General features: G+C 42.0%; 1 protein-coding gene across 1 annotated transcript; it reads left to right on the top strand.

Moving 5' to 3' along the window:
• Positions 1–6,854: 6,854 nt before the first annotated feature.
• Positions 6,855–13,473, top strand: htr5ab (5-hydroxytryptamine (serotonin) receptor 5A-b; the record flags this gene model as incomplete). Its single annotated transcript, XM_079181957.1, has 2 exons — positions 6,855–7,562; positions 13,141–13,473. 2 exons carry the CDS (start codon positions 6,855–6,857, stop codon positions 13,471–13,473), a joined length of 1,041 nt encoding a protein of 346 aa, XP_079038083.1.
• Between the last annotated feature and the right edge of the window lie 2,312 nt (positions 13,474–15,785).

Raw genomic sequence — 15,785 nt, 5'->3', positions numbered from 1 at the left:
ATAGGCAGAATGTGCGATTCAAAAAGGTTCAAAAGGTTTAGCCCTTTATCTTCAGTGGCACATTATAACCTGTCACCTTTTTTACTGTCACTTAGGGGTTTGTTGTTTCAATAAAATCCCAATTAAAGCACAAAAAATTAAACGAAAACATTTTACACGTGGGCTTTACTTTTAGAATGGGCATGTGAAATTAATAAATGTGAAAGTAAGACTTAATAAATCATGAAACTGTTTTAGCTTTTAGCATGTACAACACGTTCCAATGTGACCTTGTGATCAGCAAACAGAGGGTGCCCTAATAGGGAATCCCATGACTCTCTGTGCTTAACATTCAATCACTCTTTGCACAATTATGCAGGTCAGACACAACGCAGAATTTATGTGGCAGGTTTACCAGCACAGTCCCCGATCCAGGACCACATCACCTTTTTCTCTCAAGTAATTTTCCAGGACCCGCGGTGTGAAGTTGTGGTTGCTGACAGTGTCAAATTCTGGTAGTAACAGGAATAATTGATGACCGGCTATTTATGGGGATGAGACCAGCCTGGCGGGACAAGGTCAGAGATGTGATTTACAGCCATGTGCCAAGAGAAAATATGAATAAAAATACACTTTTGCCTCAGGGTGCAGAGCAAAGGAAGTGTGATGTTTGCATTTAGTATGAGTGAGTCACAGCTGCTCCAAACAGGACACACCATGTTTTTTAGGGTGACACAGAGGTAATTGTTAAACTTAATAAGTGCTCACACTTTTTTTGCAAAATCACGACTACAGTGCATGATACAATCCATCATGTGTTTTCATCTGAGTCTGCTGCAGCGTATTTTCATCACTAAACAGCTAAACAGCTGGAAGTGCAAGTATGTTATCTGTTTTAATAAGGAGCACTTTGCACTGACACTTAAAGTGGGTTGCATTAATGCCTTCATAGCCCTATAATTAGCAAGACACAATTTCACAAAGCAGGTCATTTGTCAGTGACTGCACAAGCTATACTCCTAAGCTGATTTGATTCTGTGCATCAGCATCACCTGTGTGAGGGAGTCAAGTGGGAGGAGGAATAGCAGGGGAGAGAGGTAGGGATGCAGGGAAAGGTCCCTACAGCTAGTCAAATGTTCTTCTTGAGCAGGGGGCGATGTGATAAATGCCTTGTGTGCCCATACATGTGTGCAGCTGCATATTTCATGGTTAGTTAGCGAAGCACACTCATCCTCTTTCAGCAGATGTTTCAAACAAATCCCATGGATTTGGGGGAAGTGAGTGTTGGCACAAGTGACAATCAAATAAACACTCATTGTACTCTCCAAGGTTGCTGGAGTGAAGAAAGTAGACGGTGTGCAATGGGACATTTACACTGCAGTGGCGGCTATAAAGCCAAGTACACTCAGAGTATTAACATGGGACTTAAAGCAGATTTTGCTGCCACAAATAGTTTTTTTTTCTATGATGGTAATGAACACGCCTCCCGTGGCGCTGGCAATGGTCTGAAACCACAACTTTTAAATAGGTTCTCATTTATCATCAATTGCTCTAGGGATTCATAGTGTGTTTGGGATACCAAACATTTTAGTATATAGTCAGGGCATTTCTCAGTGTTGCTGCATAAGGACCATTGAAGGTCAGCCAGTGGACTGGGGGAGAAAACACTGCAAGTGTCCTCTTGAATGTCGCGATGGTGAACATGATAAAATGGCCAATGCGATGGCCCAATGTGCATGAAAACGTGATGCAGTGCACTAATGGGGGTCCTTGAAACAAAGAAAATGAAATTTTAATTACACTCCGGATAGCATGATATGGATCCTTGGTCTGTGTTCATGCATCTCTTCTCACATGACCTCCTTCCAGCCAGTCATGCTTGGTACACACCATGATGTTGATGAATGTGACTCGCTAGCCTCACCATCTAATGTCCGCCCTCATTTGAAGAGAGTTTGAATGAGAGATGGCTAAACTGCTGCATCCATATGAAATAATAGTAGAACTTAGATTATAGCCTTAATTGTTTTCATACAGAACATGAACAGAGAAGTTGATTTCAAGCCTCTGGTACAGTAATTTAACTATTCCCATTTGGCAACACTGCCTCTAAGATGCCTTTCTAGTGGATTAAACGTGATGCAGAGCCCTCTAGAGTGTCTTCCAGTGGAGAAAATGGGAAGAAGTGCCATATACTCTACACAAATATGCCCAGTGAACCAACTAGAAAATGATTGGCTAGTATTTAATAGTAATATATTTAAAAAAAATCTTAATCTTAACACGGGTTTGGAACTGTTTCAACATATATGTACCACAACTTTCTGCACTCTGGTGCCTTTTTATGTTGTTTTTCGTCTGCCACTGTAAGAGCCTGACATCATTAAGTCCGATAGAAATCATCTGATGGATCCGCCTCCGTTGTATACACTCATGGTCTTTGTACAGCTCCAGGTCTATTGCTGGTGGAGGTCATTAACATAAAAAAAAACTGAAAACACCTTCAAGATCGTTAATGGATATGGTTTGCTCAACAGTCACATTGTTCCGTTATTGCAGGAAGCAACCAGTGCAGACTATGATGATTCAATTTAATTATTCATCCTGGGAAGTTTTCTCAGGACAAAGGGAGTTTTCACTCTAAATCACATTAAGCCTATTCGGGAAAAACTTGATTTCAAGTTTTACAGAGCCGCGCTCCTGGCAACGTGACATATGTTGTAAACTGCTTTGCGCGAAATGCGCATTCATCTGCAGGACATGGAGCAAATGCCTGGGTAGGGGGGGAACAAGGGTGGTTGCGTGGAAGTATAATCCATCATAAAGCAGCAGGATCCCTGTCCTCAAGCAACCTACCCCCGATGACGGCAGAATACGGACTAATTAAAAAGGAGGGAATGTTCGTTTAGCAGTCTGGCAACACAGAGGCATCGTCTTCCTCCACCTCGCGTGCCTCCAAAAAAAAGCAGCTGTTGCTCGCGCGAAGTGCGCACCAAAGAAAACACACACATGCAAGTCTCCCACATGCCCGGTAACAGCAGTGTTTACCGCTTGAATTGGACCCGGTCACCCCCCCCCCCCCCCCCCCTCGCCGACCGCTGTATGGTTCATTCCAGCGGCTCTGTATCCTCAGCGCGAGGTGTGTTTCTGTCCGTCTTCAACACGGAGCCAAGGCGGCTCAGTCACTCCGCCGACAAAGCCGGCAGAGCGCATTTCGATGGAGAGGTTAACGCCGAGCAGAGATCTGCACGACTGTTTTGTGGCGAACTGTTAATGGGGTGAGTTATTATGATATATATGGTAGACATGGTATGAATCGTTGTCGCAGAGTTTTATTTATCCAACAAGAAATAGCTTTTTTTTTTCTCCAGAATAGGTGAAAAAGTGAGGCTGTGTTGTTGAGATGTTGTGTAACAAGTGTCTCGGTTGATAACCAGAAACAAGTCCCCCTCATGGGACACGTGAGCTCCACAGGGAATCCTTAATAGTTACACGTTGAAGTTATGATTCTGGAGAATAAGTCTTTCAGAAACTGTAGATTTCAATAAATAATGCTCAGATGAATGTGTTTTCTTTCCGTGAGTATACGATCAGCATGCTTTTTTTAATATCTTATATATCGTTTTGGAATCATATTCCACTAAAGCAAAGATAAAGTGGAGAATACACAACAGGACCCGAGTCAGAGGATACATCCGCAACACCTTACAGCTGCAAATGTCAGCTCTCTGAAGCCTCAGAAGGTGAGAATCATGTAGCGAATGAGCGTACAACCGTTTCACAGTGAAGAGCGCCACACAAAGGGAATGACATTCACACTCTGCTGTTTTTAAATTACGAGGTTGTGACAGTGTTTTTGGACAGGATGAAATGGAATTGAGATGTCAAAAGTACTTGTTTTACCAGAATCTGCAGCCGACAGCCTTCGATGCCTTAAATTGCTTTTATCAGCAGGCTGATTGCATAGAAAGGGAAGAGAAAAAAATTATAACTATTCTTTCACCAAGAACCATTTGTTTATGGTGGCTAGAAATAATAGAATAATTAACACAAAAAAAGCAAAACACATTATTGTATAAGTTTGCCACAGCATTTGGGTGCAGTGTGGTTTTCTTGCAAAGCCTTGAGAAGCTCAGATAAGATTTTATGTACTGATTGATTTGCTCATTTTTTTAATCACAATGAAATATATGTGGTCGTGAAAATATCTCTCTGCTGCAGCTCGGTGATCAACATGACAATTATTTTCTATTGGAGCAATCAGTTTTACCTCTTTCCTCCTACTTGCATTAAAAAGTAAAAGCATACTGCCTTATGGTAATTAGATGTTAATCACCCTCTGTCCCTGTTTAATTTCTCATCGTTAACTAAAACCCCCACAAGGCTCTCCAGCAAATATGCCCAGTGAACCAGCTGACGCCAGCAAGTCTCATGACAGTGACTGACCTGAATTGACACTTTACCCACCTAGCTGTCTGAAAAACCAGTCCTAAATGTATTCAGTTATTGTCCTTTGACGTCAGCGAGTGCGATTCCTGTCTTACCCGCCAGTGCCCCCCCCCCCCCCCCCCCTTCCCTCCTTGCTCCTCTCACACATGCACATATAAATTTGCATGCGTTTTTCTGCCTTGTGTCTGGCTTTCACAGAGTGAGTGACAGCCGCTGTTTGAGGGAGGGATGCGGGCATGTTTGATTGCCTGTTCCCTTCAAAACGGTTGTCCAATTTCATGGCTATTGGGCTTGTTAATAGACGTGGGGAGAAGAAGGAGCAGAGGGCTTATTGATGTGCTTAGTTGGACCCTTTGATTAGAAGGCATGGTTTGTGATGCTACGAGACAGTGTCACATGTCACATAAATATACCGGCTAACAGGGACATGGCTCATATTGTCATTACCCGTCGGGCCTTTGATGAGTGACTGATAACAAGCAGATCCCTCGGATACAACCCACTGGGTGTAAAAACATATATGTGCTAGAAGAGAGAGAGAGCGCCCCTCAACCAAGGGCAAATACCCTTTCTCGCAATGTTAGCGGAAGTGAAAAACCATTTGTGTATCCGCCCTGTGAGGTGGATCTTCTTTGGCCCATGCTTCACCTTTCCGCCAAGTTTCATGAAAATCGGGCCAGAAGTTGTTTTCCGTTACCCTGCTGATAAACTAACAAACACATTGAAAACCTCCATGGTGGAGGTAATGATGCATTTCATGAGGAACTCTGCTGCCTTTTTATTTTTTTGTAGAAAAATCAACACGTCCTTGGAAATTCAAGGAACGTCTCATTGATTTATTCATCAGATTAATGCTTCAGTAATACAGTCAAAAGAAATGTTATTAGAGGCCAAACAGACACAAGAATATGATGCTGTTGATTAAATCCTGCAATTTAAATTGAAATCAATTGGGGACAATTATTTCAATTACATGCATTTGCTACACTCATTATGGACACTTAGTCCTGGGATCAACCTGAGCACATCATCCAGATCCCGTTATTACAATGTCACAAGGAGAAGACATGAAAAATGTATAATTTTTTTAATATTCAAGGTTGTGGTTAAAACTCCACTGTGGTAAATAATACAGTGGGTCAAGGTAAGAAACTCTGATCTGTATTTTTAAAAAGCCCGGGAGGACTGTTAGAAGCAGGAGCAGTTTGTAAGGATAGGGTAAAGCAGGAGGAGTAGTTTAAACTGATCTATAAATAAGAATATGTAATTCCTTATTATAATAAACATCTTATGATATAATGAGGCACATCTGAATATATTTTCCAAGACAAGATGCAGGAAATCGTTATTGCACCCAGGGAGGCTGCTGAAAATGATGCTTCTGTAAGTCAGATGCGTCTTAAGTTAGCATAACAATATATTCTGAACCAAAACGATGGACTTCCAATATCAGATAAATCCTTCCGTGTACTTTCATTTAAAGTTTGTATTCGAAATTCAAATTCATAAAATAGTTGTTTTTCTGTTATTATGCCACTTCTGATGAAGTTGGTCTACTAAATGATACGATATATAGCAGTTGTAAACTGTAAAGATCGATACCATACTGAACAACATCCAGCTGACAGGATGCTTGGTTGGACATGGTGTAGTGTTGACAGCTGAGCATCTCCTGTGAATGTATTGATAGAGCTGGCATGTCAAATCTTTTCTTTTGTGAATCTGAAATGGAAACAATCCTATGCTAATTCGGAGTTTCTCGCCAACGGCCTCTATTATTTAAAGTGAAAATAGATGCTGCTCTCTGCAACCACTTAAAACATAGAGCTCCACAATGTTCAACCGAGGGATCTCTCTATTGGAATACCAAAGAGAAATATTCCCGAATGAGTTTACAACAAGGACTCCACTTAAAACTGCTAATTTTGCAACAGAGGTCTTACTTCGATGCAAATCAAAGGACAGCAGTGGGATGATGAAACTGAATATTTATGGCCTCTTCCAGAAGTCAAGATGTCCGGGAGTACTTTTGAGCCTTTTTAACAGCAGATGAAATTGCACTTGAAAGTTGTAGGTAGGTTGCTTGACAGCTGTTAAAAAACTCAAGTGCGTTTTACTATTGTGAGCAAATCACTAAAGTGCCTCTCTTGTGAATGACACAGGGATGTACACTAGTGCATTCACACAACAGAGCAAAGCCAGCCGTAAAAGCTACTGTTTTTGAGAGAATTGCATCGTCAACTTTTAGCATATAGTGTTGAATTTCATAGAACATTTATTGATACAAAAAGGTTTTCAGATGTGAGATACTTGTAACAATCATATTGGAATTGTTTCTCCCTCTTCTCTCTAACAACTGCAGAATGCATCAACTGACTGTCTCTGAATCGTCTTGGCCCTTGGCTGCGGGGCCGTGAGCAGCTACCATGACGTATCCCAACACCAGCACACTGACAGCCAACTCCAGCGGAGCTCTGGACGGCCATGACTCCGGGGGAAACATCTACCGGCCTTTTTCTGTTTTCAGCGTGCTCACTCTTACGTTACTGGCAATGCTGGTGGTGGCCACCTTTGTGTGGAACTTGTTGGTGCTGGTTACCATCCTGAGGGTGAGGACATTCCACCGGGTGCCCCACAACCTCGTGGCTTCCATGGCCATCTCCGACGTGATGGTGGCCGCCCTGGTCATGCCGCTCAGCCTCGTCCACGAGCTGAACGGCAGGCTGTGGAAACTGGGCCGCGTGCTCTGCCAGGTGTGGATCTCCTTCGACGTGCTCTGCTGCACGGCCAGCATCTGGAACGTGACGGCCATCGCTCTGGATCGCTACTGGTCCATCACCAGGCACCTGGAGTACACGCTCAAGACGCGCAAAAAGATCTCCAACGTGATGATCGCACTCACGTGGCTGCTGTCCTCCATCATTTCCCTGTCGCCTCTTTTCGGCTGGGGGGAGACCTACACGGAGGGGATGAAGTGCCAGGTGAGCCAGGACCCGTCCTACACAATCTTCTCCACCTTCGGAGCATTTTACCTGCCACTTTGTGTGGTGCTCTTTGTTTATTGGAAGATCTACAAGGCTGCCAAGTTTCGGATTGGTTCCCGCAAGACCAACACAATAACACCCATGGCTGAGGTGATTATTAATTTTCCTTTTGTTGAAATCCCTCATTAATCCCTCTTTAAATCCCCATGTCATGGTGTTGGGTATTACATGTAGATACTCTTTGAAACCGATCAGAGAGCTAGATCGAGCTGCACGTGAGTCGGTAAGGTTGGTTGACAGTACTTGGTTTAACGCTTATGTTGAGATAGTTTACTTGACAAGATGACAGAAGTGAGAGACACGCGACGCTATGGCAAAGTTCAGTGCGCCAGAAAAAAAGGTGTTGAGATCCAGGTTAGCACACTTTACGCAATGGTCTACGAAGTCAAAAATTATTTTATTTCACAACTTCGACGACTACACCTCATCTGCCATCTTACATGGGAAACTGCCGCGCAGATGGTACGATAAGCACAGGATGCCGCACAGCAAATAAGCCAGCAGGAGCAAAAGGCAGCATTCAGCGTGAAGGAGGTTGTACACTGGCGGCCATTGAAGAGAGGTGGGAGGCAGCCAGCCAAGGAGAGAAGTGATGGAGGAGAGCAAGCCCACTTGGGGGGAGTGTGCTGATACGAAGAGGAGAAGCATAATGCCCCAGGCAAATGCCCAGCATTAGAATCTGAGTGTAGCAAATGTGGGGAAAGGGCCATTGATCCCTTCTAGTAAGCAGACTGAGGACAACTTGTACCTAGGAGCAGTAAGTAACGGAAGCCAGGGCAATGCAGAGCGTTGGACAGAATAAATAAATATGAGATCAGAAACCTTATCACACCAGGCTGTTGCATTGTCATTGCACAGTCAACGAGACAGGAAGTATTCGAGCACATACATGACAGACACCAAGGCTTGTCAAAATGCGGAGAACGGGCAAAGGAAACTGTGTAGAGGCCTAAATATCTAGTGAACGCATAGTGGAAACCTGCCCCTTCTGCCAGGAAAACAAGCATAAACAGCTCAAAGAGCCACCACAACCTACACCTCTGCCAGAACAACCGTGGTAACTGATAGCCACAGACAAACGTCTACAAGTATAGAGGCAATCACTCCAGTGTGACATCAGACCCATGTTACTAGGAAATCTTTCATCTTCCTGCACAACCACAACAAAAACTGGGTTATTAAGCCACTAAAATCCACATTATTCAAGATGGTGTTCCTAACCAGATAGCAAATACAGTCTACAATACACAAATCAGACTCAGAAACACGTTTGCATACAGTACGAAGTTGTATTTGCTGTATATATCTGTTAGTGGTATTCAAACCCACTAACCCACTATTAGCATTTATGTGCACTATTGAAGACTTACCCGGCAGAACTGCTCATGGGACGAAACATCAGATCCACACTCCACTCACTCGAATAATAATCTGCTCCCTAAGTGGCCCTCATCAGACGCAGGGATGCGAAGATATGGAGAGGACCAGCATCCATCATCGGGGGGGAGCTGCCACACTGGGAACGCTGAGACTATGAAAGCGAGCTCGGAGCCAGCAGGAATTGAAACCCAATATCGGGGCTCTGGTTGTGAGCAGAGTGAGAGCAATAGGTTCAACGCACCGCAAGGACTGACAGTAACGCAGAGTGGAAGAGTTTGTATGTGAAGGTGAAGGTATATTGGAAATGATGATATACTTTGTCCTGAACAGAAGGAAAAAGTTCAGAGGAATCAGAATTGCTTATCTTGATATAGTTCTTGATGACTGAACTGTCAGTTCTGTGTGTGATGAATTGAGGTGTCACTGCAAACGTAACGCACAGAGTAATGCCTACAAGTTTGTTGTAATTCTAGATTAAAAGAGTTACTGTTTGTGAGTAAGCTTGCGACCTGGAGGGGGAGAGATGGCACGCTAGTTTATTTAACACCAGACCTATGATAAACATTTCTCCCTCTCACTGATGCCCAAGACCCACAAATATAAGTTGCTGTACATTTATTTATCATTCTGTCTGATGAGCTTTTCAACAGCAATCAGGGAAACATAAGAATCTGATGAATGAGCATGCGGACAAATAATTGCAGCAATCCTGCTCATCACCACCAGCTTGCTAATGTGCGTAGGCAGAAGGTAGAAAGCTATAAATACCCCCTCCAGTTTCTTTAATGGGCCACTGCACCTTCCTGGCATTGGCATTTCTCTAATCAGCAGACACAAAGGTCTAGATCTGTTCCGCAAGCATTAGCAAACACCTAATCAGGCAAATTTACCCCGTGCAAATTGAGTCAGCATCCACTTTTCACCTGCCCTTATGGTGGGTAATGCAATTTGAAAAGCCCTGAAAGCACCTCAGTGATAGAGATTACGCCACTTTTAGACATCTTAGAGCAGACGCCTCTTTCTTTCACCTATGAAAAGGCTTCTTTTGAAAATCATCAAACGCCTGAACATTCTGAGAACTCCACAGAAAATACACAGCGGGGCCTTTTTTTTCCTTTTTATTTGTGTCATCCACGTACTTTAAAATGTCCCCCCCCCCCCCCCCCCCCCCCCCAGTCCTAAAAGATACCTCTTAGTTACGCAAGTGTGACATAATTCGGCCCAAAATTAGGAGTTTGTGGTCAAGGAGAACCAATTGTTGAATAAATTAACCCCGTCTTTTATTGCTTTGGTAGACTAACTTTATGTCAAGTTTCATTACACAGGCAATCACTCTTGTAGCTATAGCAATTAAATTGAATATGTTTTATTAGTCATTTTGCTTTCCACAGATGTACCCGCTGCTTATAGTCGTATTAGACGTGTCTCGTTACCCAGCCAGAGTTTATTGTAATCATTCCCCAGCGTACATCGAAGAGTCGAGGCACCGAGCCCTGCAAAGGGTCCGTACAGAGTTGTAATGTGAGCGATGGCATCCACATGCAAGATAATAAACCTGCACTCATCCATGAATAACACCCACTCAAAGACATACACATGCCACCAGAAATGGAGTTTAAAGATGTGGACAGATTCTTGGCCAAGACGCACTAATAATTTAACAATACAGTACCAAAAGCCATAAAATGTAGTTTCAGAAAAAGATTAATGTCACTACAATTATGAAAGCTGTCTCATGTTAAAGCACTGGTACATTGACTTCTATTCTTTACATTATATATTTCATTAAACCTCTCTAGCTCGACTGAATCACCTGACCTTCAACAGGTTCTTGAACAGTTGTACCGTTTTAACATATGAAAGAAGCAAATGAGAAAATTCTTGACACATTTTTTTAAAGACAGCCATCCATATCTGCAGGTGGGAGACAGTCCTCATCAGAGAGAAGACAGTGCCAGTCACAACGTCTGAAGTCTGGAATAGCCAGACCTCCAGATCCTCACAGCTGTCAGTGCTAAAGAAAAGCCTGGCTCCACACATTAGCATTCTGGAATAGGGGTAAAAAAAAAAAGGGGGGGGTGTAAAAATCCTTGTTTGGGATTCTTTTAAAGAAATACAATCGACTTGGGCGGCGCTAAGCCCAGGATGCAGCGACGGTGTCTTTTATAGAAAGCATAGCTGCAGGGGAGAAAAATGCTGCGTGAGATATGCAGCGGCTTAAACTCATAGTCTACACCCAGAATGGCTGGCTATCGCTTTAAAATAATACAGTGCCAGTACCAACACCAGTACGCTTAAAGTGATGCCATTAGAATACCGCCACCGCACTCACAGGCAGGCGATCCCAGTTGTGTGGGTTGTAGCTGCTGCGGTAGTGGGCAAGTCACATGTCATATTATTAAATAAAAGAACGCTCACGGACCTGTTCATTCCAGCTTAAAGCCACTCCACATCGCTCACCGCTTGCTCCAAAAAAAAAAGAAACAAGCTGCGTTGTAGGCTACCGGATGTTTTTTTTTTTTTTTTTACATTGAAAGCTACTATTGAGGTTTTCAGATAAAGCATTCAAATGTTTGTAGTCATATTTGATGACAGAATTCTCAATTTCAATTAAGTTATTCATTGGATTAAGTTAGCCAGTCAAGAACTAATACTTCCAGCATGTAACTCCCCATAACACCACAAATTGTCCTTTTTACATTTCAGCTTGTGTGCAGATTAAACCATCGAAATGTATCGTGTTCATTGATTAACTTCAGAGGCTTTGGACAGAGCCACTGCTTTTGTGCTAAGCTACGCTAACCATCTATTTAGCTTCATATTTATGTTGATCTTTTGGTTTGCTAACGCTTGGAGAAGTAGGCTTTGTAAAAAGAAAAGGATAAGCTCTCTATATATTTAATGACTGAAACAAGATTTAGTTTGAGTCTCAGCTTCATAGTTTGAAGCTACATCCTAACCTCATCACCGATGCACGGTGTAAAGGAAGATCTTCAGTTAGTTTAGCTACTGCACAATCTAATGTCGAGGTGTTTTAAACCATCCACAGAATTTGAAACCTCCTTCCCAGCAGCACTAAGCTTTTAACCTATAGCCTCTGCTGTAGATGGACTTGCTTTAACCATCTTATCAGTTATAGGCCCCGCTGACCCGTATTGATTCAACTACATTTACTCCAGAGTGAACAAGTTTCTCCATCTCCAGGTTCCTGTTTAAATGTTGAACAGTGTAGAGTGTTGGTCTGCTTCACTTCAGACACATTTAGAAGGTCTTCATGAAAGGCTGTTCGGCTGCTGAACGACCCGCGCAACTTCACCTGATAAACGAAAAATAGAGTCAGCCTTTATCTGTGCTAACAGGAGATGAGAACGTCTGCAGATTAATGTTGACATTTCCTTTTTACTTTTCCCAGCTGTGCAGTATGTTTGTGAAATGGGCTGCTGGAAAATGCAGATTAAGACACTGCTCTAGTTGTATGCCCTGTGTGTGTGTGTGTGTGTGTGTGTGTGTGTGTGTGTGTGTGTGTGTGTGTGTGTGTGTGTGTGTGTGTGTGTGTGTGTGTGTGTAATGAAAGAATAGGCTTTGGCTTGTTGATCCACCTGTTGACTCACATTTCTTTTCAGCCAATAATCCATCTTTTGTTGAGCAGCTAAAATGGGCCTAAATTGTTGAAAATATTGCTATTCTATTTATAAAGACCTTTACAAACTGGGGGCGTGGTGAATAAACACCAAAAGGAGAAATATTCCATATCAAAACTATTCATACCTGCAGCGATGCAGATTTGCAATACTTTTTCAATTAAAGGTTTCAATAGATTTCCGCAGGCAGAGGACCAACTAGGGATCAGCGTCTGGCAGTCTGTCTGTGTTAAGTGGTTGTATAGCCTAAACTACTGTAAGCTATGTTATTGAGTTTCCTTTTAGCTAAATGCTTTGAGGGACTCTGGTAAACAGTCACGCAGTGTATGTATCTAATGCTTTTATTGTGAAAGGTAAGGACGGAAGGAGTGGATCTGGAATGCCCTGCCTTTGTCAAGGTTAGAGGGAGTAATAACGTTTCTTGGTTCTGGACAATGGAGCCTCCGTGTTGTTGTATACTAGAATGTTCATTATGAATATGTCTTTTCTGCATAACGTGACTGGTTGATGTACACAGGACAAAAACAACAATATACTGACGTGTGAGTTAATTGCACGGATAAAAAAACAAACACCCCAGGTGTGTAAAAGCTTGTTAAATGGATCAATGAAGTAACTGATTTATTCTCTGATCGCTTCCTTGCCAGGTAAAGGACGAAACACATCAACCGCAGATGGTGTTCACTGTGCGCCACGCCACCGTGACCTTCCAGACAGATGGGGACACATGGCGTGAGCAGAAGGAGAAGAAGGCGGCGCTGATGGTGGGCATTTTGATCGGCGTGTTTGTACTTTGCTGGATCCCCTTCTTCATCACCGAGCTCATCGTCCCACTGTGCTCCTGTGACATCCCGCCCGTCTGGAAGAGTATCTTCCTGTGGCTGGGGTACTCCAACTCCTTCTTTAATCCGCTAATATACACCGCCTTCAATAAGAACTACAACAACGCCCTGAAAAACCTCTTCTCCCGGCAGCGCTGAGCCACTTGGCATGCTGGGAAGACACACATACACCAGCACGCACTCCACAGCGTTACTCCTCCAGGCAGAGAAGGACTGACCTGTCTGTATCCGTCACTCAATCATCCTTCAGATGGATGATAACCAGAGACTGTCTGAAAAAACTGTCTTTAAAAATGTGTGTTTTTATTTATGTGTTGTTTTGTTTATTGCCCTGCTGAGGTAACCTCACAGCTGGACTGAAACGGGTGTCTGAGCTACAGTATGTACAAAGAGAGGAATAAATTGGTTGTGTTGCAGGCGGCAGTGGTGGTTACAGTGCCGTCAACAAGTTGGTTTCCTTCTGCCGTTTCAGGCTTATTAGGGAGGAAGCCATGTTAACTCCCTCGTAAACAGTTTCATCATATGTGGAGCTGCTGGGAATGATTTCAAAGTAAAGCTGGAAGAAAAATTCGAGAAAAACCTTTTAGAACTGCACAAAAGATCCTGATAAACAATAAACCAACAAATTGTGTATTATTTTCTAAACTATACACAACAAAATTCTCATCTTAGATGATGAAAAAAATGGCTTTGATTCTAGAAAAGAAGGATTTTCTGGAAATCCCTTGAGTAAAAAAAACACCTTATAGCTGACATGAACTCCCTGACTTCACATGTAATTTATTCATACAGACTTGTAGATAAATGTACAATCTCTCCTCTGATGCTGGATATCTATACACCAATTCTCTTTGCACAAACAACCACACACGCCATTGACTTTTATAAAGCAGGAAAATAGCAGAACAAGTTATCATTTCCATTATCTCTGAATAGATGCATAGTTGAGGAGCTGCAGCCACATTTCACACCAGATAAATAAAGTAACCAGGTACAGAGGATGTGTGGACTGGTGTGAAGCTACTCAAAGCATTATCGCAACTACAGATTATTTAGCCCGAGAGGTCAATAGAAATTAAATCAGCAAATAAAAAAAAAACATTGCATTATTGTATAAAAAAGCTTAATTGCTGAGACAATGCATGTTTAAAAGAATGACTTGTGATTTTATATTACAGTAGGGGAGTTATGGGAATAAGAGAAGATAATGTTAATCAATACCAATATCACTATTGGGCTCAGCACACAAAACCTATGCCTCAGTTAGATACGACTCCCTTGTTTCCTGCACAAATTGCCTCTTTCTTCTTAAAGTGTTCAACACTGTAGAAGCAGTAAGTGATCCTTTATTTTGGTGTGTAATATACTGTAATGTGAGGAATCACGCATGACAAATTGATCCTCGGCAAATAGTTGTGCTACGTGTATTTGACAACATCAAAGTATCACAAATCCAATAAGATGTTAGTTTTTTGAAAAGTGCATCTAATGTCGCTGTCAAGTGAAAACCATGTATCTCCAAATTTGGTGATTTTGAATTCTTCAGATAAACTTTAGCATGATAACATGCGCAGAATGACAATGCTAACATGTCGATTTTTAGCTTTCTTAAGTGTGTTCGCATGCTAACATTTGCTAATTAGCACTAAATACAAACTGCAGCTGATTAAAACGAATTAAAGCTTTGACTTGATGATAGCGCTAGATAAAAAGTTAGGGGATCACCAAATGTCATTACACATCGTCCTGAGGGTAACTTGAATGTATGTGCCAATTCCACGGCAATTCCCTTTTGAGACGTCTCACTGAAAAACACAAATGGTGCTAGAGAAAAAGTCAGGGGATCCCAAAAGTCCTAAGGACTCATCATACCAAATGTCATGCCAATCTATCCAATAGTTTTTGAGGTATTTCCCTTTGGACCGAGTGGTAGACTCATCGTCGTGAATGGACATTGCCATCGTTAGAGCCGTGACAGTAGCAAGGCTAAATAAAATGTTGTGTTTTAAAAATGCATTGTTTCAAAGCTTAAAATGGGTGTTTTAGCTCATGAAAAGTTTATATTTTAGAGATACATAGTTTTCACATGACTTAGTGTTATAACAGAATACAATAGAATACTATACAAATTCTCCTTTATCTACAAATTTTTTGTACACAAAGTTAGACTATGATCTTATGGTCTGTAAGACAAGACTGCACATGGTCTATACCTGACCTCAGCCTTTTACCTTAATTTATACTGACAGACCTCAAATTACATGGAATATATATATACAAACACAAAATAGCCTCAATTGTCAAAAAAATATATACGATAGTAATTTAGACTATACTACATATCCACTTAAACAGAATAATATATGATGATGAGGAAACATAAATATATATGAAAAGAAAATACGCCCACTAACTGCAATGGTTGTTTTAGTGAAAACAATATTCTGTGG

The sequence above is a fragment of the Pholis gunnellus genome (assembly GCF_910591455.1).
Source record: "Pholis gunnellus genome assembly, chromosome: 20".
In the NCBI taxonomy this organism is placed as follows: domain Eukaryota; kingdom Metazoa; phylum Chordata; class Actinopteri; order Perciformes; family Pholidae; genus Pholis; species Pholis gunnellus.
This window is presented reverse-complemented; position numbering and strand designations above follow the sequence as displayed.